Raw genomic sequence first — 24,193 nt, 5'->3', positions numbered from 1 at the left:
GATTTACTCACCATTCATTGACCCCCAAACTGCCCTTATCAGATGATGCATTCTGCATTAAATAAATTCTGAGAAATGGGGAAAAGTGGTTGTCACGTGGTAAATACTTTTTGCACTGTGCAGATTGTCAGAATTACTCCATTATTTACTTGAAATTTATGCTCATCTATGTTTTATATCAAATACTAGGAACAAAAGAGAGATCTAGGTTTCTGCTGGCCATTTTTCCTCAGTAATAAGAGTTCTTCATGAGCTTGAGAAGGTGGAGCTGAAATTTGTGTTCAGTTTATTTTCCTTGCTCTCTGCTCCTCCTTTCGTTGTCACAAGGCCATCAGGTCTCTAGCAGGGCCATGCTTGAACAATCACTTTCTTGGAGTTCCCAGAAGGCAGTACTGATGTCTCTTCACAAAGACCTAAAGGTTCCTTGAGAACAAGTTTAGCTTGGTCAAGTAGGTATGGAGTCAGAGTGATAGGTAAAGATTTTAAAGAAGAGAAATGGCTAAAGGTGCCTAGCTGTGAAATACACATTATCAAATACTTAAGAGAAACGATTTAAATGCTTTTCAAAAAAATACACATTTCTCAATTCTGTAACAACACTGGGATCAATTAGGATGTAAACACTAAGGAAAGTTACTGACTTAATACGAAGAAGACCAGAGGTCGAGTGGTCAGTCAACTCAAGAATATAGTTGTTTCTGTCCTTTTCCTGCCATCTTTGATGTGGCTTTAGGTGGTGGTACTTAAACTGTATGACATATAGGCCCACCTAGAGGGCTTCAAAAAGCCCTTGTGCCCAGACTGCTACCCATACCAGTTAGACTAGAATCACCAGGGATGAGATCCCAGGCCATAGCAGTCTTTAAAACTCTTAGGTGATCAATCACTAGGTGCAGCTAAGGTTAAGAGCCTATTTATTAAACTGTAGTTTAGCTTCTGTGAGTGTGCTCCTAAGGATCACGGACTCTGAGCTCTCTGTTAGATATGCAGGCCTGAGTGAACTCTTGATCTTTAACACTGCAAAGCAGTGCTTTAGAGTATAGATATTCCTCATTTAATGACTATTTGGACTTAAAACCAACTGCTCAGACTTATGACCCATCTTTTGTTCTTTCTGTACATTTTGTTTATAGAGCTGCAATGTCTCTTTTTGGTACAGTGTACATCGTTTATACAGTACTGTAATGTTGGCTGATTGTACAGGATAGTGCTATAGTTTTTGCAAAAAATGTTATACATTGCAGTACTGCATGTAACAGTTATGCAAATGAGAACAAAGTCATCAAGTAAGAGTTTCCTTTGAGGGGCAGGGGATTTAGCTCAGCCCCATAAGCGCCTGCCTTGGAAGCAAGCAGTCGTGAGTTCGATCCCAGGTACCGATAAAAAGGAAAAAGACCAAAAAAAAAAAAAAAAAGAGTTTCCTTTGACCATTTCTTTGTTCTGAATACTATAGTGTCCATCCTATATACAGTTCCTCATTTAGCGCCCAGATCAATTAAGGACCCCATTGCGGGAACAGAACTTGGTCATTAGAGGAGGCACATTGTAGATTTTCAAACTTGGCTCTAGATTGGAATCCTGTATACACACACACACACACATGCTATAAAAAATATGTGTATTCTTTTCTTTTTTGAAACAAAATATTAAAAGAGAGCCGAGTGTGGTGGTACACTCCTGTAATCCCAGCACTCTTGGGAGACTGAGGCAAGAAGATTGCTGCAAGTTCCAGGCTAGCCTGGGTTACAAAGTGAGTTCAAGGACAGCCTGAACTGCATAGTAAAACCCTGTCTCAACAAGTCCAAAAAAAAATCTTGAAAGACCAAGGATATAGCTCAGCAGCAAAAGCACCTGCTTGGCAAGCGCAAGGTCCTGAGTTTGATTCCCAGTACAAAAACCAAAAAATCTAGACTACAGTTGCCACCTTCTTGAAATTCTGATTTATGGAAGTGCTGAGGTGTTATTCAGAATCTGGGTTTGGCTACTGTGTTTCCAAATACCTAACATGTTCATTTGGCTGTGCTCTGTGAGTTGGTAGTTAAGATGTAGCAGTTTGATCAGATTCTGGTTTTTTTCTCCCTATTCTAAACTGTCTAGGAGTGGTTTATGTTTCATTGGAAGGTATTTAAAGTCTGATTATTTTTGTGGTATTAATAGCTGCTGATCACAATTGCTTTGTTCATGAGTATGTTGTTGTTGTTTGTGTCTTTTTAGTTACAAAGAATGTGTACATACCCAGTTTCTTCTGTTTACTAGGTTTATTGTGCTCATTTCCATATATTTCTCGCATTGTATGTAATCTTCTTATCTGGAAAAGGAATTTCTGTCTGTTCAGTGATGTATCCCAGTGGCACAAATTGTGCTTGATTCACGCATAAGAGCTGCCTAAGAAATATTTAAGTAGATGAATGAATTAGTCCATAGTCTGAGTGCTAAAAATTTGGACTTCAGAGTGCAGTGAAATGTTACCAAGCTGGGAACTGTAAAAATACAGCTGGTAGGAGGGAGGAGTGGGAGAAAGACAGATTGAGGAACTAATCTTGTTTTACAAATGCAGTCTCTGTAACTGATGAAACTAGGAGTAAAAGTTTAAGTGAATACAGAAGGCATTTAGCTCCAGAGAAATTGTAGAGGGGATCAGCTTTATTGCCCCTGTGCGGAATGTCAGTAGGTTGGCCCTGAGGAGATGGATCCCTGGAAGTTGTAGCTTGCCTCTGGTCGGTAGGTTTTCATTTGCATCCTTTCATTTATATTCTTTCAGTTCTAGCTAAAGTTTCACTAGTGTTTGATTTCTTTTGTAAGGTTAGAGAGCTGCTTCTCTTTCTTAATCAGCTCCAGAACTTTAGCCTCTGTTTATCTGACCTCTAGTTGAAGTCTTAAGCCAGACTCTGCACGCCTCTTGTGAAGTGTTGTGGTCAGGTCCCTGCAGGACACACAGGTGTTCATATAATCTTGGTTCATGTAGTGTGGCTGGAAGCCGCTGAGATGATTTCTGTAGGCTGCATTCATCTTCACATCAAGCATGTAGCATGCAGTACTTCAGAGACAAGCCATATGGACTGGAATAATAAACAGTAGAGAAACTGCTTAGAACTATTTCAGGAGGAGAATATTATGGATTAAATCTGGTGGTCATCTTTACACCAGCTGAATTAAGTCAACATGGTGCTGAGTGTAGATGGCCACCTGAGGAAAGTTGCCAGTATAAAAGGCATGGAAAAGAAGAGTGAGGCTTTGCAGGTTCTTTTAAGTCTTGCTGTTTGAGCCGTTGATTCTCCTGGAGGTGATTGTCATGGCTAGCTTCCCTGGTATGAATTTGGCCATTATCATCAGAGGAGCTTGGGACCTTGTTGTTGAGAGTGGCTGAGGTTCACTTTGGGGGAGCTCTGGTCCTTACATTGACTATCACTTCCTGGCTCTGGAGGAGAAGATGTGTGCTGTTTAATCTCCAGAAGCTTGTCACACTGGCTTTCTGGCATGTACTCAACTGTTCTCATGATTGGAGGAACTCAGGACCTCGTTGTCACTGAGTTTGGCGTGGCACTTTTCAGGTCAGCCCTGGTCCTTTTTTTGAATGTGACTTCTTACCTCCAGTATAGAACCTTCAACCTGTTAGCAACCTATTGGCACAGTCTCTTCATCCTGTTGGCATAAATGTTCTGGTTTCCACCACTAACCTTTGGGCCTTCCCAGCAGATCCATAAAACAGACTGGTGTAAGTCCTTGTCTTTGGCTCTAGTCCTCCAGATGGACTCGTGGGAGACATTGTCATGGGCTCTAGGTCTTCATCTGGACTGATGCAGACATTGCTGTGGGATCCAGGCCCTTGGCTGAATATTCTGAGTCTTTAGTGTTTTGCATAGATTTCCTGTACTTTCTTATGTTTAACTCTGGATCACCATCATAAAATAATATTGTAAATTCTGTGTCCTGATTGTAATTGTTCTCTAACCCTAACCCTCACAACCCCTGATTACAGAGGACAAAGAGTAGACTAGAAAGGATTGGGTAGGGAAAGTGGGCTAGAGAAACTTGGGTGGTAGGACAGTGTGCTGGACTCTTCCTTTGAGTCAGGAGTGGTTGAGTCAGGGGTCCAGGCCTGGATATCACAGCTCAGACTCCATTCCCTGCATTTCATGCACACTGGTCTTGCCGTGGCCTTGGGGCATGGTGGGGTGTGTGTGTGACAGACTGCCAGGAAATGGAGCATTTCTTGCTTTCTCTGGACTCGTGGCTTGCCTTAATTATGGCTGCATCCCTGGAGCCTGACTCCTGTTAGGTGGTCTTTAAATGTTACCATCTGAGCTGCTGGTGGAAGCTGGAGTATTAGGAAATGCCCAGATGCTCAGAAGCCTTGGTGAGTTTTTTGTTGCAGTGCACCTTAAATTTTGCTATGTGACAAAATCCCCTTGGGAACCTAGTTAATACCATGTTCATTCTAGAGCTACTCAGACAGGAGGTTTGGGTGGGCTTAATAGTTTGCATTTGTAGAACTACTTGAGGAAAAGAAAGGAGAGCCACTGAAGATCCCCACAGAGATAGGGCGGAAAGGAAAGGAAGGGGCAGCCTTAATGGTCACTGCCAGCAGAGTGGTGACCTCTCCAATTGAGCAACAGACTCCCAATAGTGATTAGATTATGATCACAGAAGTTGAGTTGAGAGGTCAGAGAAGGGAAACAAAAGCTTCTGACAGAAGATTAGTGGGAGAGGATTTGTCTTTCGGTCTGGGGCCTAAGTTAGAGAAGGAAGTGAAACCTGTGGAGGGTGAGGGTCCTAGTTTACAGTAGTGGATCTCTAACTTCTTGACTGCAGCCCTTGGTAAGAAATATCTACTCGGGCTGGGGATTTAGCTCAGTGGCATAAGCACCTGCCTTGCAAGCAGGCAGTCGTGAGTTCGATCCCTGGTACCGGTAAAAAGGAAAGAGACAAAAAAGAAGTATCTACTCAGCTGTAATAAATGTGTGTGTAACTAAGATTGATCGTAACTTCTTTGCAGTCTAGGCCTGTGTTTCTGTTTCTTAAAAGCAGGTGGGTCATGGCTCACATGATGTAAGTTGATCTCATGACTGAGTGGCTCACAGACCCTGCTTTGAAAACATTGCTTTAGAGCCAGTCTGGGTGTGGTGCGGAAGGTCACCCAGGGCTGTGGGTTGGCTGGACCTTGGGAGGCACCCAGTTCAGAGAGTAGCAGCAGTCTGCTCCAGGTGCACTTGGGTGGTTGCTTAAGATTGCTGGAGCAAGACCTCCGGGCTTTGAGGCTGTCATTATGTAGCGTGGATTGTGGATATTGGAGTTCTGTTAAGCAGTATTAAAGAGACTGAGGGTGGGACTAGGCCAGGGTAGCTCAGTGATGTTGAGCCTGTGTTTGAGGTGCATGAGCCCCAGGGTTTAATATCTGCTAGTGAATTCCCCCAGCGGCCAGTCTGATTGAGAAATCGAATTTCTGCCCTGGGGAATGAGGTTTCCAGTTTTGGCATCCGAGTCTACTATTCCTAGGGACAGTAGTTGACTGTCATCCTTCATAGGGATTTAGATTAGACTGTTTTGTACTGGGATCAAACTCACCACCTCGCACTTGCCAGCAGACACTTAAGCCTCTGAGCTGAACCCTTGGCCCTCATATTTCCTTTGCCAGAATAACTGCTAAAGTTTTCAAGTTCAGTGTTGACTTAGCCTGCCAAAGTAATTTATTCCCTTGATATAAACCAGCTCAGTAGCTAGGTACAGTTTTTTAAAATGTGGTCCATTTGTGTATCATTCTGTGTTTGTACTTTTTCTTGTACCATCTTTTCAGTTTTTTGAGACAGGGTCTCAACTGTGTAGCCCAGGCTGGCTTTGAATTCACAGCAACCCTCCTGTTTCAGCCTCCCAGTGCTGGAATTATAGGTATGTGCCAACACTTCTGGCCTCTCTTACCTGTTTTGTTTTAAGAGTCTCACTTTCTTTTTTCTTTTTTTTTTTTTTTTTTTTTTTTCCTTTTTAAATCGGTACCAGGGATCAAACTCACGACCGCTTGCTTGCAAGGCAGATGCTTATGCCGCTGAGCTAAATCCCTAGCCTGTATTCTCACTTTCTTTTTTGTTGACTGTTGCTTCCTGCATTTCATGAGACAACTCTTGAAGCTGTTCTCTGTTCCTCCACCCCTGCACGTAAGGTGGGCAAGTCCTACCCAGGGTAAGCACAGGACCAGTGCAGCAAATGTCTTTGGGATTTCTGCTGGCTCCCACCTCTTCATGTCATTGGGAGCTTACCCGTGTCTCATACTACACCCCTTTCTTTTGCTATTTTTAATCCAATTCTACAAAAGTTACAGAAATCTTTTTATTATCTTTTGCTTAATGCATTATTGTCTCATTAGATGTAAGAATTTTGCTATTTCAGTTTTTCAGTTTACTAATAAACAAACTTTATTCCATGTTGTCTTCATTATACAGAATAGCTTTGCTATATTTTGAGTTAAGTTTTCCTTTATGGGTGAACGTATGTGCCATGGATTCTTTTGAAAACAATCCACTTAAAATTGTGGAGTTCCTGAAACACTGTTGAATCCTGTATCATAGGCATGCCCATGGTTGAGTACTATTAGATAATGATTGAGTTATTTTAATTTTTTTTTGGTATAGTTTTAAATTTTCTGTTGAGCTGTATTTCCTACTTTATGTAGAGATTTTTTTTTTTCTAGTATCTGAATGCAGGACCATGAAGTTCATCTGTACCACATTTATTTGTTCAGAAATGCATGTATATGGTGTCAGGCACTGTGCTGGTCTTGTGGACTAGTAATGGAAAGAGTTTCAGCTAATTTAAAGCAGCAGGAAGAGAGCTGGACATGGTGACACATATCTGTAATCCCACTTGGGAGGCTGAGGCAGGAGGTTCACTGAGAATTCCTTCTGGGCAACATAGTGAGTTGAAGGCTAGCCTCAACTACCTAGTGAGACCCTGTTTTTAAAAAAGAAACAGTAAGCAGGCGTTGCGGTACACAGCTGTAATCCAGCATTTGAGAAGCTGAGACCGGAGGATCATTTCGAGTTTAACACCAGCCTGTGCTACAAAGTAAGCTCAAGGCCATCCTGTGACCTGCATAGTGAGACTCTCAAGAAAAGAAAAGATAAAAGAAAAAAGAAGTAAACAAAGAAAAAGTAGTAAGAAAAAATGAAAGAGGGTAACTGCAAGAGAGCAGGTGCCACCTTAGGTGTGGCTCTCTGTGGAGCTATCATTCGAGCCCAGACCACAGTGACAGGAGTGAGTCATATACATGGAGATCTTGAGGAAGGCCAGGACAGTGGGAACGTGGCCAGGCAGAAGGGGTATGTGGAGCCGAGGCACTGTAAGGAGTGACAGATAGGTTGGGGACAGCGGAGAGAGTTGTCCTATTGTCCAGAATCAGAAATTCAGTCTGATTTCACTGAGCATTGAGTGCTGCTGAGGAGGAAATGGGTTTGCCCACTTGTGGATTTCCTAGCTGTCTCCCAGGAGATTCTGCTTTCAGTCCAACATTTTAATGAATGAATTTCATCTTTGTGTGTGAGGGTGTTGTGGTGTGCAAGCATTTTGCAGCCTGTGAGCTGTGCCTCTCCATGGTCTGGACAAAGGGAGGTACAATAGAGACCCAGCAGGGTATAAGTCTGGCGTTACAGGACCTCTGGAGACAGACCTTAGGGACGGTGTTCCTGTAGAACTGGTGTTGCATAATGTTCTGAGGATGTGGGAAAAAAGTAGCTTAGGGGCGCCCTGAGGGAATGCTTCCTTCATCTTTCTTTCTTTTTTTTTTTTTTTTTTTTTTTTTTTTTTGTCTTTTTCGTTTTTATCGGTACCAGGGATCGAACTCACGACTGCCTGCTTGCAAGGCAGGCACTTATGCCGCTGAGCTAAATCTCCCAGCCCCTCATCTTTCTGTTAGTAAAATACCCTGGGCCTTGTCCTCATCTCTCTTCTTCACGGGGTATGCACCTTGTTCTAAAATCCTCCAATAGAAATTTTAGGAGACTTAGAGGAAAGAGAAGTTAGGGTGCTAGTTTTTTGTGGGGTTTTTTGTTGTTTTTGTTTTTGAGACAGAGTCTCACTATGTAGTTCAGGCGACCTGTCCTTGAATTCACTATGTTCCCCAGGTGGCCTTGAACTCAGAGTGATCCTCCTACCTCAGCCTCCCAAGTGTTGGGATTCCAGGTGTGTGCCAGCCGTCACACCCAGCGTTAGAGTTTGATTTGTTTTGTTTTTTGTACTAGGAATCAAATTTAGGATCTTGTACTTGCCAGGCAGACGCTGCGCCACTGAGCTGAAACCGTGACCCCAGCATTAGGGCTCTAGTTCGTGATGTGTCAGCTTTCAGGCTTGGTTGTTAACTGGTGATTTTGTGAAATCCAAAATATTTCTTCATTGTCTAGATATGTTATGCCTTTGGTACTAATTGAGGTACGGTTTGTATCCTAAGGAGCTTTTAGATAAAAGATTTGTACTAATTTGGGGTGCAGCTCTTTTTTTTGGGGGGGTGCAGCTCTTGAGAAAGAAATTATATGAAGCTCCAAGCACTATAAGAAAAATAATGATTTCACATTACATATTTACAGATTACTCTTAAAAACTGATGAAAGAGCATGCAGAACTGTTTGCCTTTGCAGAATGTCTTGTGCTTGTGGCCAGTAATATATATTAATGTCACAGAAATGTTTAATTTATAATAGCTTAATTGCTTAGAAGTGTTCTCAAATAGGACATATTAACAGAATTTATTTTGCTTCTTGAAATGTCCTCAAATGATAAAGACATGTTTTCTGAGCCAGGTACCTTTTTCATCTGTTAGAGTGGCTTTTTGTGAAGCAGATTTAATGGTTTTATAGGCTAATATGTACTGAACTGTTGTTCTCTTTTACAGGGAAATCCTCATTGACAATTCAGTTTGTTGAAGGCCAGTTTGTTGACTCCTATGACCCAACCATAGAAAACAGTAAGTATTGTCTCCAAGCTCTCACCCACTGACAGCTCCTCTTCATACAAATAGCCATTGTGTGCTCCTGGAGGCTTTGATTACAGGAGGTGCTTGTTAAGTCTGTACTTCAACTGAGAGCAAAGAAAACTAGCAGTGGGTAACACTGCACTGAGTGAGATTTCATTCAATGTCCAGATCCCATGCCATCTAGAAATTTCTACTCAAGTCAGTAGAAAATTGGCTTATACTAGAGCATTCATATCCAGAATCTGTCTTAGGAACAGAGAGCACAGTCTTATTTTTCTTCTTTCCCTTTCCCTTTCCCATCTTGCCCAGACTAGTCTTGAACCCTGAGGCTCAAGGGAGCCTCCTGAGTAGCTGGAACTACCAGGGCCAGCAAACCTTTTAGGGCTTTCTTTGGTAACAGTGCACTGCAGCTTCGGGTTCACCACTGCTGGTTATAGGCGTGTGCCACTGTGCCCTGCTTGCCTGGCTTCTTAAAGCTGGAACATCATCTTTAATTGTGCCTGGGGCTTTAGTTTATTTCTCATGGTACGAGGATTGAACCTGGGGTCTCTGCACTAAGCTACACCTCCAGCCATGTCTCTTTTAAACTCTTTACTTTGCTGATTCACTACACTGTCCAGCCTGGTCTCTACTTGTGGTTCTCCAGCCTTGCGGAGTGCTGGGATTACAGGTGTGTGTGCTGTGGTTCTTTGCATTTCACGTGTTTGTCTGTTTCAGTGTTCAGCCCTGCAAACATGTTTCATCTCAGAGGTGATTGCAGGATGTTTGTTAATTGATGTCTTTAGGCATGAGCAGAACTGGATATTGCACTGCAGGGATCTGGTGGAAGTTCAGGAGACATATTCATTAGGTAACAGGTTCTATTTACTGGACTTCAGATAGTGTCGACAGAGGGCAGAAGCTTTTATACCCACTCTTAGGTAGAAAAACATGGCTCAGCAGGAACACTGAATTCAAAAAAGGGGAAAAGTTACTATGACTCTGTTGCTATTAACAAATTTGTATATGGATGGTCTTACGGCCATTTTTAAAACCTAATACTCTGTAATTTAGAAGTAATCTGTGGTAATCGTGTACTTGGCTTTATTGTATAGGAAAGGCTGTTTACCGTAAACATGCAGTGGCAACATTTTCATAAAGTGTCACTCTAAGCAAAAATTCCGGGACTCTGTCATCTTTAATCTAGGGATATAGGAAAATAACATTAACAAAGCCTTATGTTATCTAATTTGGGGATACCTATAGATCAGAATAGTGCTTATTCAGATATATTTTTATTATTTATTGTTATGTTAATCTAATTGCTCAGTAGACACTAGGTTGGTATGACAAAATTAAACTAGTGGAGGCTTGTGACTTAGAAGCAAGAATGGCAGTAATTTATTATAACTTCTGCCAGCTGGGCTCAGAGTATCATTACTGAGGAATAAGACTCCTCCCTCCTGGCAAACTAGAAGTTCGAAGAGGGGTGCTGCACTGTCAGGTTTGCCTGCTAGTGCACTTCCAGGGGGGTATAAATTAGGGGTGCTTAGTGTATGTCAGTAACAAATCCTACTTTGTGGATATCAAATTCTAGAAAGTTGAATAGCGTATTTACTAGCCTTTACTACTAAAAGCTGTTAAACTCCTTAGGGAATTGCAGGGTTTGGGGATAGAGTGATTGGAAAAGGAGGTGTGCACGCATTCTGGGAAAGTAATGTTAGGGAAAAATCAGATTTCAGTTTCTACACAAGGTGCGATTTAGGGGGCTGAAAGAATGTGCTTTTTAGACTGTCCTTTTAGAGTATTCCCTCTCATCTGTAGTATAAGGAATATGGCACTTTTCCATGGATGATGGAAGGTCTTCAGTTTGATTTTGATTCAGTGTAAGAAATATACATCTTTTTATGCGCACGGGCCTACTTGATTTTCTTTCGTTGTGCACATTGTATCTCCCACTGTCTCAGTAGGGTCTTCTCCTGCTCTCCAGTCATCTTCTCCTTCCTGCAGTTTGCTATGGACTCTCTCATTATGTACCCCAACCCCAAGCTCTCTGCTGAGCTCTGGGCTTCTTTTCACTGCCCTCGTTTTCTCTTGGGTTCTCAATAGCATCACAAATTTAAGAAGCCCAACTCTTAGTTCCCTCCTTTTGCAGGGGTAGTGTTCCTCCTGTCTTCTGTACATTGTAATGATAGCTCTGTTCATGTTGTTGCTCAAGCCGAAAACTGGCACCTCGCTTCCCACTGGTCAGCAGTCCTGTGGCTCCACCTCCACACACACCCAGGGTTTCTGCCCCGGTGTGGGCCATCACCCTCTTCTGTACGTCTAGTTCAGTGATAATGAGATGACCCTTTTCATGTTTAGTGATAAATAGACTCCTGCGGCATTCATGGTCTAGTCTGTTTCATGCTGGCATTGCTCTGTGTTGGGGCTCCCCCTCTTACCCTTATGTCCTGTTTGCCTGTTGCCCAGAGTCACCAGGGGTGCTCTTTCAGGGGTACGCATGAGATGGCGTTTTGCTTCTCCCAGTCCTGGCTGTGTTAACTCAGGCAGTGTAAGCATCCAGGCCCTGCTCTCTCCTGTGGGGCACCTGCCTGCTCTCAGCTCCAGCACCTTGACTTGCATGCTGTGGTCGCTTGCTGCTGAATCTCAGCCTGGTGTTCTTTTTGCTAGACAGAACACCACCTGCGGCTGGTGGGTTCATGCATACATCTGCCTTCCATCAACTTGTGGCCAGACCCTGTGGCATCCTAGGCACCTAGAGCAGGGCGGCTGGTGGTAGGTAGCTAACAGCAGTGGCATTGGGGAAACAGTTGTTGAATGGATACTTTGTTTGTTCATTAATCTTGTCACAATAATTACATTGTACCTCATAACCACCGGAACTTAGTTTTGATTGAAAGCCACCGCTTTCACTGTTGTTTCTTACATAATTTTCATCAAATCTGCAATGTACTTCTTGATCCTACCTAGAGGAATTAGTTTCTCACAGCTACATCGAGACTGCCCCCTGGCTGACAGTGATTGAAAGTTTACACACCACAGACAATCCCCATCAGGTCACCGTGTGAAAAGCAACTTACATTGCCTCTTAAATCAGCAAAACAGGTCACAGTGGGCCTTCCCCATCTTGAGGTAGTCTGATTTAGGATGCTGGTGTTTTGTGCTGCTGCGACACTCTGCCACTGACCTATATCCTCAGCCCTTTTTGTTTTGGGAGGAGGGGAACAAGGTCTCACAAAATTGCCCAGCCTGGTCTCACACTTGCAGTGCTTTTGCCTCAGCCTCCGAACAGCTGGAATCACAGGCTTGGACCAATCTGACTGAATTTCCTTCTTGTCTGCTCCTTTCTTTCAAGCAGTCATTTCCAGAAGGGTTCACAGTGACACACAATGAGGTGGCCAGCCTGTGACCTCTGCACCACACTGGAAAAGCGACACTCCGGCAGCTCCTGTGGCCACCTTCCTTCCTGTTAACTCCTGTGACCCAGCCAGGCTCTCCTGTCTTTCTTCTTGTCACTTAGGGGATTCTTGAACAATTTCTATCTGACTCTGTCTTTTTTTTTTTTTTTTTTTTGTCTTTTTCGTTTTTATCGGTACCAGGGATCGAACTCACGACTGCCTGCTTGCAAGGCAGGTGCTTATGCCGCTGAGCTAAATCCCCAGTCCCCCTGACTCTGTCTTTTAACGTATGATAAAATGTGACCTTTCTCAGGTGTCCGAGGTATTGCTTCTGCTTCTTGGCTCTCATGGTGCCAGGTGGCCAGGCAGGAGTTGGCTGAAGCTGGGCACACACAGGAAATGGTTTACTTCTGTGTAGGATTCCAGATGCTTATTTTTTTTTCCAATATTCTGTTGCTGTTAATAGTTCTGTCCTCTCGCCTGCATGTGTTGAAGCCTGATTCCTTACAATTCTGAGTTATCTCCTTTGGAATTTGATTTCTTTCCCCTTGGTAGGAAAAAGAAGTTGTGATAAATTGGATCCTTAGCTTAAATGGGGATGGTAGCTACAGTGCAGAAAGTCTTTTCCACTGCTGTTTTATCTACCAGTAATACTAATTTTTTATGTAGTGGAAGTTCTTAACACTTGAGTTAATGTACATTCCTTGTGCTCAATGCCAGCCTTTTGTAAATTAATGGAAGACTTGTGTGGTTTGGGTTCACCCTAGACCTCACACTTCATGTGGTACATTTCACTTCCTCACAAAAGGAAGAGACTCTCTTGGATTATTAGTATTAGATAGGAATCACTGCCTAATCAGTTTCCCTGGAAAAGAGCCAAGACCCAAGTAAGACCACAGCGATGCTTAGATGGATAATGGAAGTAGGGAAGAATCCATATAGCTCAAGAGATTCATTCTTTTTTGTTTACTGGGAGCTTCTTGTGAGTTTGTTAGGGACTCCATGTTTGATCCTTTGTCATTGTTCAGACTTGAAGAGATCTAGAGTTAATTTCTTAAAACTAATATTTAATCCCCTTTTTCCCTCTAGCTTTCACAAAGTTGATCACAGTAAATGGACAAGAATATCATCTTCAGCTCGTAGATACAGCTGGGCAAGTAAGTGACCCCAGGACCACAGGTCTCCCTTGGCGGGTGGTGGGGCGGCCAGGCCTGCCTGGCTGAGTGAGCAGCAGTGAGGCCAAGCACCCCTTAGAGCTGTGTGTGTCTTGGGGTGCTGAAGGGCTTTGTCCTCCTGAATGTGTGTGGTTGCTTTCCAGGACACTCACATTCCCGCAGTAGGGAAGTTCTAAGTTTTGTTAATTCGGGGTTGACACTTACTATAGAGTAGTGAGTGATTTTCTAAGTATCAGTTCTGTGTTAGAAAGTAATATTAGTGCTTTTTTTCCCCTCAGTAATGTATGTTCTTCTACTTTAAAAGCAAAAATAAAATCTCAGAGGACCCGCATGAGAGAGCTAAAGGGCAGAAACAGGCAGTCTCATCTTAGAAGACTTGGGCCGTGAAACATGAATTTCAGTTTGATTTCCTGACAGTGGGTAATTGTCCAAAGTTAAGTTATACCCAAAAGAGATACTGATAGGTTAGCCAGTGTGGCAGTGGTGTGTGGAACGGTTCACCGGGGCAACTGACTGGAAGCGAGGGGAAAAGAAATGAGTAGTGCTGGGAATGAAAAAGCCCTTTGACAGCTTAGCTGCTTGTTTCCATGGTAGCCGCTTCCACTCTGACTAGAAACTATTCTGTTAGATTGAATCTGCCCCTGTTCACTGGAGGGTGGGGAGTGGCAGAGGATGGTGTCTGGTTCCTAACTCCTCCTCTCTTCGTCTTATAAACACAAAGGGCTGGGCAAGTGGGAGGTGGGTGCTCTAATCTGGCCAGCCACCTTGAAAAGAAGCTTTTTTCTGGAGCCCCGGGAAGCTGAAGTAGACCTATAGAGCAATGTGACATGTCCTGTGGGTTGGGAATGAATTCCCTCTCTTTGTTGGAAGTGAACAGAGAAGGAAACTGTGGCCCCTTTGTGAAGCAAGAACTAGCTATACTGAGTGGAGTTTGCACTGGAGAAACTCTGGGGTTTCCATTCTGAAAGCTGGGAAGGAAATAAACCACACATGTGGTCTCCCTCCCTTACTACCAGTGCACCCTTGCTGTGGTTGGTGTGCTTTGGACCAGGAGCCATCTGTGAGCACAGCCATCCTGGGGGCCTGTCCATGACAGAGTGCGGGTTAGGGCTCTTCAGAACAAGTAGCAGCCTCAGTGCCAAAGGGACACAGCTACTCTAGGGCTGGTGGAGAAGAGCTTCCGGGCAGCATACTTTGGGTTTATGTCTGTACAGTGAAGGTGACTGGGTGGTGTTTGCCTGAACTAAGGCATACTTAGCATCTGGGACTGCAGGTATGTGCTTAGTGTGACTTGGAGCAGAATTGTACCCTCTGCCTACAGTGGGATCTCACTAGCAGCAGGAGACTTCGTTTGGAATCTTCCTGAAGCTCCTAAAAAATGAGAATGTGGCTATAGATTGGCAAATCACTTCCAAGAAGTGTTAGAAAGTCACCTCTACAGGGACAGTGCTTCTCCAGGGTTGAGCATGGGCTGGAGTCCCAGTGTGTGAGGAGAGAGTAGCCCTTAGTGCCCCCCCCCCCACTGCCTTCTATACAGCGGGGAAAGGGCAGTGTCCGCCTGGCTCTCCACAAGCAGCTGTGGACCCTGTGTGACGCCTCAAGGCTGGCAGATTCCCAGCTGTTAGCACAGTGAGCCAGCAACTGGGAGGAGCCACAGAGCTGGTCTTTGTGTTGGCTTCCTTATCAGCAGAGAAGGTGCTGCTTGCTCTAAAGCAGTGGTGTGAACCTGCAGCGCATCATATTGTTCTTCTAAAATAAAAGATAGTAATGTATGAATTTTTTCCCCCTAAAATAAAACCTCAGTGTTGATGTTTAATTGCAGTGTTGGCATTTTGCGTACATTAGTGGGTTTTGGTTTGCAGTGTGAACACTCTGGTTTAAAAAGTTCACCATCACTAGTCTGTGCTGGGCATGTATAGAAGGGCAGCAAACACTTCATGTGTGTTAGGGTAGTGGAGCCAAAAGGAGTAAGTGTGTGATGTGTGATAGGACAAGAGCCTGGGTGGATTTGTAGCTCTGTGGCTCCTGTGGGTAACAATATTCAGGAAAGACATTTGGGAGGCTGAAGCAGGAGAGTCACAGCAAGTTCAAGGCCATTGTACACTTCTTATTTGGCTGTTTTGAATAATTTGTCATTATAGCCAATAGTTCTTAAAAGGAGATGATAAGAAGGGGTGTGGCTATGTTTGCCATTTGCAGTTAGGAAACCACTTCTGCTGTGGTTCTGCCCTCGATCTGTTAACAAGCTCTGAAAGAGTGAGCCCTGCATTTGGGCTCACACAGGCTGGTTGTGGGTTGCGGGGGTGGTTACAGGGAGAGATAGAGAAATCCTTTTGAAGTGATCTACAGCTGGGTATAGTCCCAGCTCTTCAAAAGGGAGTCTAGGAGTTACAAGCCAAGAACCTAGCAGGACCCCATCTCTAAAAACAATAACCCAAAGTAAATTTGTTTACTAATTCACGCTTTTGATCTCTTTTAAGACAGAGCCTTTACTATGTAGTTTAAGGCTAGCTTTGAACTCTCAGGGATCCTCCTGCCTCAGCCTCCCAAATGCTGGGGTTACAGGCATGCGCCACCACACCCAGACAGTAATTTACACGTTTAAGGAGTAAACTTGCTCACAGTAGATGGCTGCTTAGCAAGCAATTCACAAGAGTGAATGCTACTTACCTAGTGTGTCTTATTACACATCCAGCTATTGAGGACACATCCTTGGAAACGTTACATTAGCCAGTTTTCCCACTGTGGAAACATCAGTATATACTCATATAAACCTGTGTGGGAGAGCCTGCTGCACTTCTAAGCTGTTTTGTGTGTGTGTGTGTGTGTGTGTGTGTGTGTGTATGTAAAATATAGTTTACTGCTGCTAGAGCCATGAACAAAACACAAGATTGAATCAGGTGCAAGAGAAAAATAAAACTAAAAGATAGGAATGAGACGTATAAATGCCTGCTGCCATGTAATGTGACCCACAGTACCAGGGATTGAACCCAAGGCCTTCAACTGAAATACAGCCTCATTTTGTTTGTTGTGTTGTGTTGTGTAGTGTTTTGAGAACAAATCCCTAAATCACTTAAATTAGGCCATGGCTGGTGATGCAGGCCTATAGTCCCAGCACTTGAAAAGTTGAGGCAGGAGGATGGCCATGAGTTCAAGGCCAGCCCGAACTGCATAATGAAACCCTGACTCAAAAATATAAAATAAAACTATCCATTGCAACTTTAATTTTAAATCAGTCAATCCGTCACCCGAGTTGTCCAGGCAGGGCTCAGATTTGTGATTCTCTTGCCTCAGTCTCCCAGAGCACTAGGATTATGGGCAAGCACCACCACAGCCAGCTGTAACACCCTGCTTTACAGTAAGCCTTTATTTTCACAGTACTGAGGATGAAACCCAGGGCTTCAGGCCTGCCAGGCAAGTAAGCGCTCTTATCACTGAGCTGTGCTCCAGTCCCCACTTCTATAAGTAAATGGAAATATGCTTTAAAATAGCAGTGGAAAGTAGAGTGCAGTGAGTACAGAGACCAGGCACTGGTCACTGCCAGGAGTCGTGTGCTGTGTGTACTATGCTTTTGTATAGCTGTAGTGGCCCGTCACCACAGCATAAGGAAGGTGGCATGCTAGGGTGTTAAGAACAGCAATATGTCACTAGGTGGCAGAGACTTGCGGGGACCCTATGTCTGTGTGGGCCATCATGACCAGAGGTGGTGTGGTGGGTCTGGGGTATTTACAGTAATAGGGGCTGAACCCAGGGCTTGCTTTTTTCTTTTTCTTTTGCCTAGAGCTACACCCTCAGTCCTATTTATTTACTTCCGTTTTTTCTGGGGTTGGGGCTTTTTTGAGACCAGGTCTCGATATACAGTTCAGATGGCCTCCTGCCTGTTTTAAAATAGAATCTTGATAAACTTTCCCGACCTACCTTGAATTTCAAGTCACCATGCCTTGGTCTCCTGAGTGGCTGGGATTACAGGCATGTGCCAGCACATCTAGCCATCCTGGCTGTCTTAGTTTGTGGAGCTGTTGTCTCCATTAGTCATGTTTGCAGGACATAGCAGTCACATTGCTCGTGGGGTTGTCCATGTACATGTACATGACATGGCTGCATCCTTTCCACCTCTTCCCTCCCCAGCCCTGGCTGGCCCAGCACACCTTCCCCCACCACCCAGCAAACCCTTTGTCAGCTCCTAATATTGTGTGCCTCTAAAGTACAGGATTGTTACTCTCTCTGACACAGAAAGTAGTACACCTCCCTCTTAGAAATTCTTCCCCAGCCCTGCACACTCCCATGGCTGGGTTGGACCCAGTTGGGATTTGTGGCAGAGTTCATTGCTGCAACTGCCGATCAGCGGTGACCATGCCCTCAGGCTTGCCCCCACTGGTAGTCCACAGTGAGCACCCCAGTGTCAGCGTTGTTTTCCTTATCTGTGAGGGGCTATGGGCTTGCTCCGACTCAAGTCCCTGCTCTGAGTTACCTGTGTCTTAGTGAGCTCTGTCCTTGGTTTCTAGTGTGTGGTCTGTGCTTGCTGTCTTGAGACTGAACATGTGAAGGAAATTAGCATTTTGAGTGTGTCCTGAGATGCAGGCTTTCATTTTTCTTTTGTTTATGGTTTTTGTTTGAGAGTTTACAGTCATAGAGAACATTTTAATTTTCTCACAGTTGAGTTTATTCTTATTTAACCAGTTTTTAAAAATTCTCCCACATCCCTACAGTTTTCATACCCCGCCCCATCCTGCCCCAGAGCTGAGAATTGAACCCAGGGCTTTCACACTGAGCTACATCCCTGGCCTTGATGTTTTGAGACAGGACCTTCCTAAGTTGCAAAATTGTGTAGGGTGGGTTTATGCTTGTGGTCCTCCTGCCTTAGCTTCCTGGAGTGCTGGGAACCCACAGCTAATTCGATACCTCTTATACCTCTTTGGGTCCTAGAGGACCTCTGTCCAGTCATGAGCCTGTGTCCATGGTGGTTGCTGTAGCTGCTGTCCACTTTATCACACCCTGCAGCGGCCCTCGTTTCTAAGGCCCTCTGCTGTTTCCTAAAATTGTGGTGCATTCGCAGTGTGACTTCTCTGTTCCTCAGTGATGACCTTGCATGGTTTTGCTCGGACCGTGGCATGGTGTTGCCTTCCTCTCAGGTTTCTGATGCCTGGGAAGTGTGTGAAGCCTTCTGTGTGAATCGCTGCTGACTTAAGCTCATCCTTAGGAACCTGTTCATGGGGCTGGGCACAGGGTCTGAAGCTTGCGGCTGATGGTTGTCCTCTTTGAGAGGTGCTTGTGTGTGGCTGGGTTTCAGACAGTGCTGCTTTTCTTTGTTCTCACTTCTGTCCTTCAGGGAAAAGGAGAGTTAAGCTTTGGACTTCTAGTGGCTAGGCTTTAGCCAAGATCATTGCAGATCTTTTTAATCTTTATCTGATGTTGCATTACGAGAAATTATTTTCAAAATAAACACTAAAAAATACAATGTAATGAAACTGTACCAAAAATGCATGAGCTAAAGGCTCTGTTTTATATGTAAAAAGTTTTAGGATAGAAACACTCTTTTCTGTTTAATTACTGTTTATGATGTCAAAGAATTGAAGTAAAACTTTATACTTTGATTTGTTTCTCTTTTTTTCCAAATTCAGGGAGAAAAAAGAAAAAAAAAATTAAAGCAAGTTTCAGAACGTGTCAGTTAGGGGCGGCAGTGGTGCACACACTGCACACTGTCATCCCCACATCATTCACCTAGGGCACAGGATGTCTGCCTTCAGTGGTCCGAGCAACACTAGCCCGAATCTTTCTCTTCCGTGAACCTCAGAGACATCAGTAGTGTGACCATTCTAACTAGTTCAGGGGCACACTTACACATATACACACACATACCCATATTGACTTGTTTTTACAAGAACTTTCCCACGGGGCAGTAGTCCCTGGTCATCGTGAAGAATTGTAACCGTGCCATGGCTGGCAGAGTTAGAGCTGCTGCTTCTGTGGTAGCAGCGGGACAGGACGGTCGGCAGTGTGTTTGAGACTGTTGTATTAGTGACAGTTGAATCCCAGCTGAGAGCCAGAGACCTGCACGAGCTGTGGCACATGTTGGTGACAGCTGACTTCTGGGGAATTTCTCTACTTTTGTGTCTAAAGCCAAGTTCTGAGAGGTTGCTTTGTAAGATCAGGGACTGAGTCACTCCAGAAGCTTCTCAGTAATCGTTTTTTTGATCCCCAAAGGTCTGGGTATACTGATAGATCCTGGCAGTTTGATCTGCCCTCTCCTCCTCTTCTCTCAATTGCTTATGGCAACCTTGAGGCAGCCCTTAGATTGATGCCCAAGGCTCTGTGACTGGAACATAGAGAACAGGACGTGGACGTGTCATTCCCAAGGGCCTGAGAGATTCTGAACTTTACGTCTGTGAAAGAAATGTGGTGTGCTCTGAGCAGAGCCTCCGGACTGCTGCTCAGGGAAGGGCACTTAGCTTGGGGGCATAAGCACCTGCCTGGCAAGCGTGAGGTCATGAGTTTGATCCCAAGTACAAAAGAAAAAAAGACTGTTGTACACTCCTTCCATTCCCTTTTCTGGAGAAGTCCATGGTACCATCAGTTGGTGAGTCCTAGAATAACTAGAGTCATCTTAGAAAATCTGTGAGAAGCACATTATCACCCACAGAGCTCTCTGAAACCTTCAGGGTGTGGGCTGCATTTCCGGATGATTCTGTGTTCTCTGTGTACTTGAGTTTCTTTGATTTTTGTGTAGGTACACATTGCCATGTTCTGTGAAGATCTCGTTCACCTGTGATTATTTTTTCTTCCACAGGATGAATATTCCATTTTCCCTCAGACATACTCCATAGATATTAACGGATATATTCTTGTGTATTCTGTTACATCAATCAAAAGGTAAGACGCCAGGTGCTGGCTTGAGTTTATTTGCTCTGCACGATGGCATGAATCCTTTTAAAGGCCTATGATGGGATTAACAGTTAGACTTGATTGTTAGGCTAAGTGTTTTTTAGTGGTTTTCTTATGGAGCAGACAGGTTATTGAGGAAACAGTGTCCCCAGTAGATGCTTTGTGACACTGGCACAATAAAATCTTTCTTACTTAAGGCTGCTTTAGGTTGTGATTGAACATGATGTGCGATTTTCTGTTAATTTATGAGAAACACATGCGCTTTTATATTTTGTCTGTTTTTACCAGACTCTGTGGAGAGTCCGTAAGGAGTAGACCTTGTAAGACAGTTTGAGGCACAGTGGTGGCGCCCTTCAGGAAGCTAAAAGGGGAGAGCATCCTGTGCCTTTGGGGCTAAGTTGGGCGGCCACCTGTTGGAGGCTGCTGCAGAAGATCCTGGTCTCTCAGGCCTGCAGGGGACTATCGGGAGGGGCATCATTGGCCCCTCTGGTGTCTGTGGCGTCTGTTATGTAGTGGTGGAGGAGGGTCCACTCCTGCACAGTGCTAGAGCAGCGGCAGTGGTCTTCCCCAGCCTTCCTGAGGGTGGAAGCAGCAGTATAAACAGTCCCACCAGAGCAGACTTGAGCTCGTCCTGAGACAACACCGAACAGGCGTCTGGGTGGGAGACAGGTGATGCAGAGCTGGTGCTGAGGTGCGCTGGCTCAGAATCACTTACTGGATGGTTAGGAGACTGAGCTTGCTTCCATGACTTGTCAGCCGAGCCTCAGACACTTTCTTACACACCATACCTGTGGGACTCAGATAGCATCAGGAGGGTTGCTGAGTGCCTGGGTAGGTAGGGTGGGTAGGGAAATAGGAAACGCAGTTATGTGAAAAGGGTGAGTCTGGGCATACGTGCTCTCTGCTGTCTGACAGACCTTTGACAACCTGAAAGCTGAAGTGGATATCATGATTTCATGTGTTTTTGTCTTACAGTTTTGAAGTGATTAAAGTTATCCATGGCAAATTGTTGGACATGGTGGGGAAAGTGCAGTAAGTAGTGCTGCTTAGCCTTTTCCTGTTACTGAGTCTTCCAGGTGGCACGATCGGGCACTAACCGGTTCATTTTTTTCCTTATATGTAGAATACCTATTATGTTGGTTGGGAATAAAAAAGACCTGCATATGGAAAGGTATGTACCTTTTATATTGTTGATTTATAAAATCAAGTCAGAGTTGAGTTAGACACTAAATAGAGCATTTTAAATTACTCTGGCAGCACAGATACACCTGGGTGCAGTGTTTCTGTACGGTCACTGCAGTGTGACTAGTGCATTTCTCTGAAGAGGAGACCAGACTTGATAAGAGGGTTCTCTTGGGGGTCTCTGCCTCGGTGTTGTTTTTCCTGGGTGTATTTGTGTCTGCAGGCAGGGATTACAGGAGCAGGGAGTGGGGCTGGGCAGAGAACAGCTCACATGGCACCACGGAGTGGAGCAGCTGCAGTCCCTGGCCTGAGCTGTTTACCTCTGGGGTATGAGGGGCAGCACTGGAAAACAGGATGAGTTTCTATCCCTGAGCTGCAAGACCTGGGGGGCCCCACAGTGCCTGCCCTGCCCCGCCCCAGTTACTCCTAATGATGCTGTGCAGCCTCCATCCTGATCAGAATGGAGCCTGTTTCATCAATTTTGCATGCTTCATGTAATAAGGGACAAAAACTAGAACGTTCTTGTTCCTTCAGGGTGATCAGTTATGAAGAAGGGAAAGCTTTGGCAGAATCGTGGAATGCAGCTTTTTTGGAATCTTCTGCTAAAGAAAATCAGGTTTGTGGTTTCTAAATGCATTGTGTGCAGCATTCTCCAAAGTCAGTGTTTGCACTCCATCTTTATCGTGCCCATGTTACCCAGAGCCTTTTCTATTCGTTCTATTTTGGGAGGATGAGACCCTAGCCTCTTGCACACCAGCCAGCACTCTACCGCTGAGTACATCCACGGCCCTTCTCACGTTTTCTTTTGAGATAGGGTCTTCTAGTGTTGCCCAGGCCTGCCTTGACATTGGAATCCTCTTCCCTTCTTTCCAGGCTGAGTGCCGGGTTCCCCTGTCCAGTGGGTTATGGTCTCCTCCATGGGTGCAGGTAGAGAAGGTGTTAATTCTGTGTCATTGGTTTCCATGTCCCAGATAGTAAAGACTTTTTCTGGATCTGTTCAGGTCCAGGCTATAGGTGGTGAGAATTCAGATAAAATTGAGATTAGCAAGATGCTTGCATTTTACTAGAATTAAATATTTAAGTGACTATACAGTCCTAGATTCAACTAGATTCAACTAGATTCTCTAGTTGAATTGTTTTGCTTTTTTTGTTTGTTTGTTTGTTTGTTTTTGTTTTTTAACAAAAGATCTCAGTCACTAAATTGCCCAGATTGGGTTCAAATTTCTGATCATCCTCGCCTAGCCTCCAGAATGCTGAGATTATGAGTGAGAAAATTAGGATTCAGAGATGTTAAGATAGCGTCTCTGAGATTACCCTATATTTTGTATGGTATAGGAAGTAGGACTAGATTGAAATAAAAGCAAACCTCGTCCTTTTTCTCTGCAGTGCTGTCTAATGATGAGGTGATCCTGGCAGTGACCTTGCTTAGACAGAGATGGGCCTGGGAGGTTGAGAGCTAGGACAGCCCCTCACTCAGAGCAGCAAGACATGCAAGGGTGCACACGCTGGCTTGGTGGCCAGAGGACACAGGGCGCTCGTATGGAGGGCGCTTCTGTTTTCCAGGGAGCAGGAAGTGAGCTTATCAGCGCAGGGTGAGAGTGGGGGAGTCAGGGAGCGAGATGAGGCATATAGTGCCTTTCTTTGGAGAGGGACACGCTGAGGGACTGGAGCCGGGCTGCTGGCTTCTGCTCATGGGGGACAGTGAGCAGTAGCAGGTTGTGCTTTCCTGGGCAGCACTGGGCAGGTGGCCACTGCAGAGAAGGGCGAGGAGGAAGTAAGTGACCTCAAGGGATTGTAGAGCCCAAGCTGGCCCAGAAGGGCAGGGAGGACAAAAGGTGGCCAGGGGTATGTTGTGAGGTCAGCAGATGGGATGGGGATCCTGTGGGACTGAGTGAAAATGAACTAGGAAAATGGGGTGCAGAAATAAGAGCAGGCTCAGCCTATCAGGTAGCCCAGAGGGTTAAGCCTGTGCTTGCTTCCCCCTCCCCCCCCCAGACTGCCGTCGATGTTTTCAGAAGGATAATTTTGGAGGCAGAAAAGATGGATGGGGCAGCTTCACAAGGCAAGTCCTCGTGCTCGGTGATGTGAGCGCGCGGCCTGAGGACACTGGGATTTGTTCTGCCTGAGGACATGGCACCTGTCCTCAAAGGAAACTGCTTCTTCTCTTCTGTTCACCTGAGAGACGTCATTGGGTCAGAGCCCCCCCTTTCAGATTATGTTCAACTCTGACTCTGTCCAAATGAGTTCACTTCCATTTGCAAATTTTAAGCAATCATATTTTCAATTTATATATTGTATTTCTTAATATTATGACCAAGAATTTTATCGGCATTAATTTTTCAGTGTAGTTTGTTGTTTAAAATAATGTAATCATCAAAATGATACATATTGTTACACTACTATTAACTAGGCTTCAATATATCAGTGTTTATTTCATTGTGTTAAATGTATACTTGTAAATAAAATAGCTGCAAACCTTCATCCCTTGTGCTGCTTGCTTTGGCTGCAAGGGGACCCTGGAACCATCCTCTGGGGCCTCAGTGCACCAGCATATGTGCCTGCATCCAGGCACATGCCCTGTGCGTCGTGGATGACGGAGCTCAGTGGCCCTGGTCTCC

The 24,193-nt window shown here is 44.7% G+C and overlaps 1 protein-coding gene across 1 annotated transcript in view; it reads left to right on the top strand.

Annotated features, from left to right (window-relative positions):
* The window catches only part of Rheb (Ras homolog, mTORC1 binding), a 36,417-nt gene extending 12,361 nt beyond the window's left edge, over positions 1–24,056 (top strand). The window contains exons 2-8 of the mRNA XM_003469757.4: positions 8,876–8,947; positions 13,426–13,493; positions 20,299–20,381; positions 21,369–21,425; positions 21,517–21,564; positions 22,110–22,191; positions 23,571–24,056. Coding sequence (XP_003469805.1) covers positions 8,876–8,947; positions 13,426–13,493; positions 20,299–20,381; positions 21,369–21,425; positions 21,517–21,564; positions 22,110–22,191; positions 23,571–23,663 — 503 coding nt within the window. The 3' untranslated portion in view covers positions 23,664–24,056. The remainder of the gene's footprint in view (positions 1–8,875; positions 8,948–13,425; positions 13,494–20,298; positions 20,382–21,368; positions 21,426–21,516; positions 21,565–22,109; positions 22,192–23,570) is intronic.
* The last annotated feature ends 137 nt before the right edge of the window (positions 24,057–24,193 follow it).

This window comes from Cavia porcellus, unplaced genomic scaffold (genome assembly GCF_034190915.1).
Source record: "Cavia porcellus strain 051 isolate PalLab524CR breed Dunkin Hartley unplaced genomic scaffold, mCavPor4.1 scaffold_6, whole genome shotgun sequence".
Taxonomy (NCBI): Eukaryota; Metazoa; Chordata; class Mammalia; order Rodentia; family Caviidae; genus Cavia; species Cavia porcellus.
This window is presented reverse-complemented; position numbering and strand designations above follow the sequence as displayed.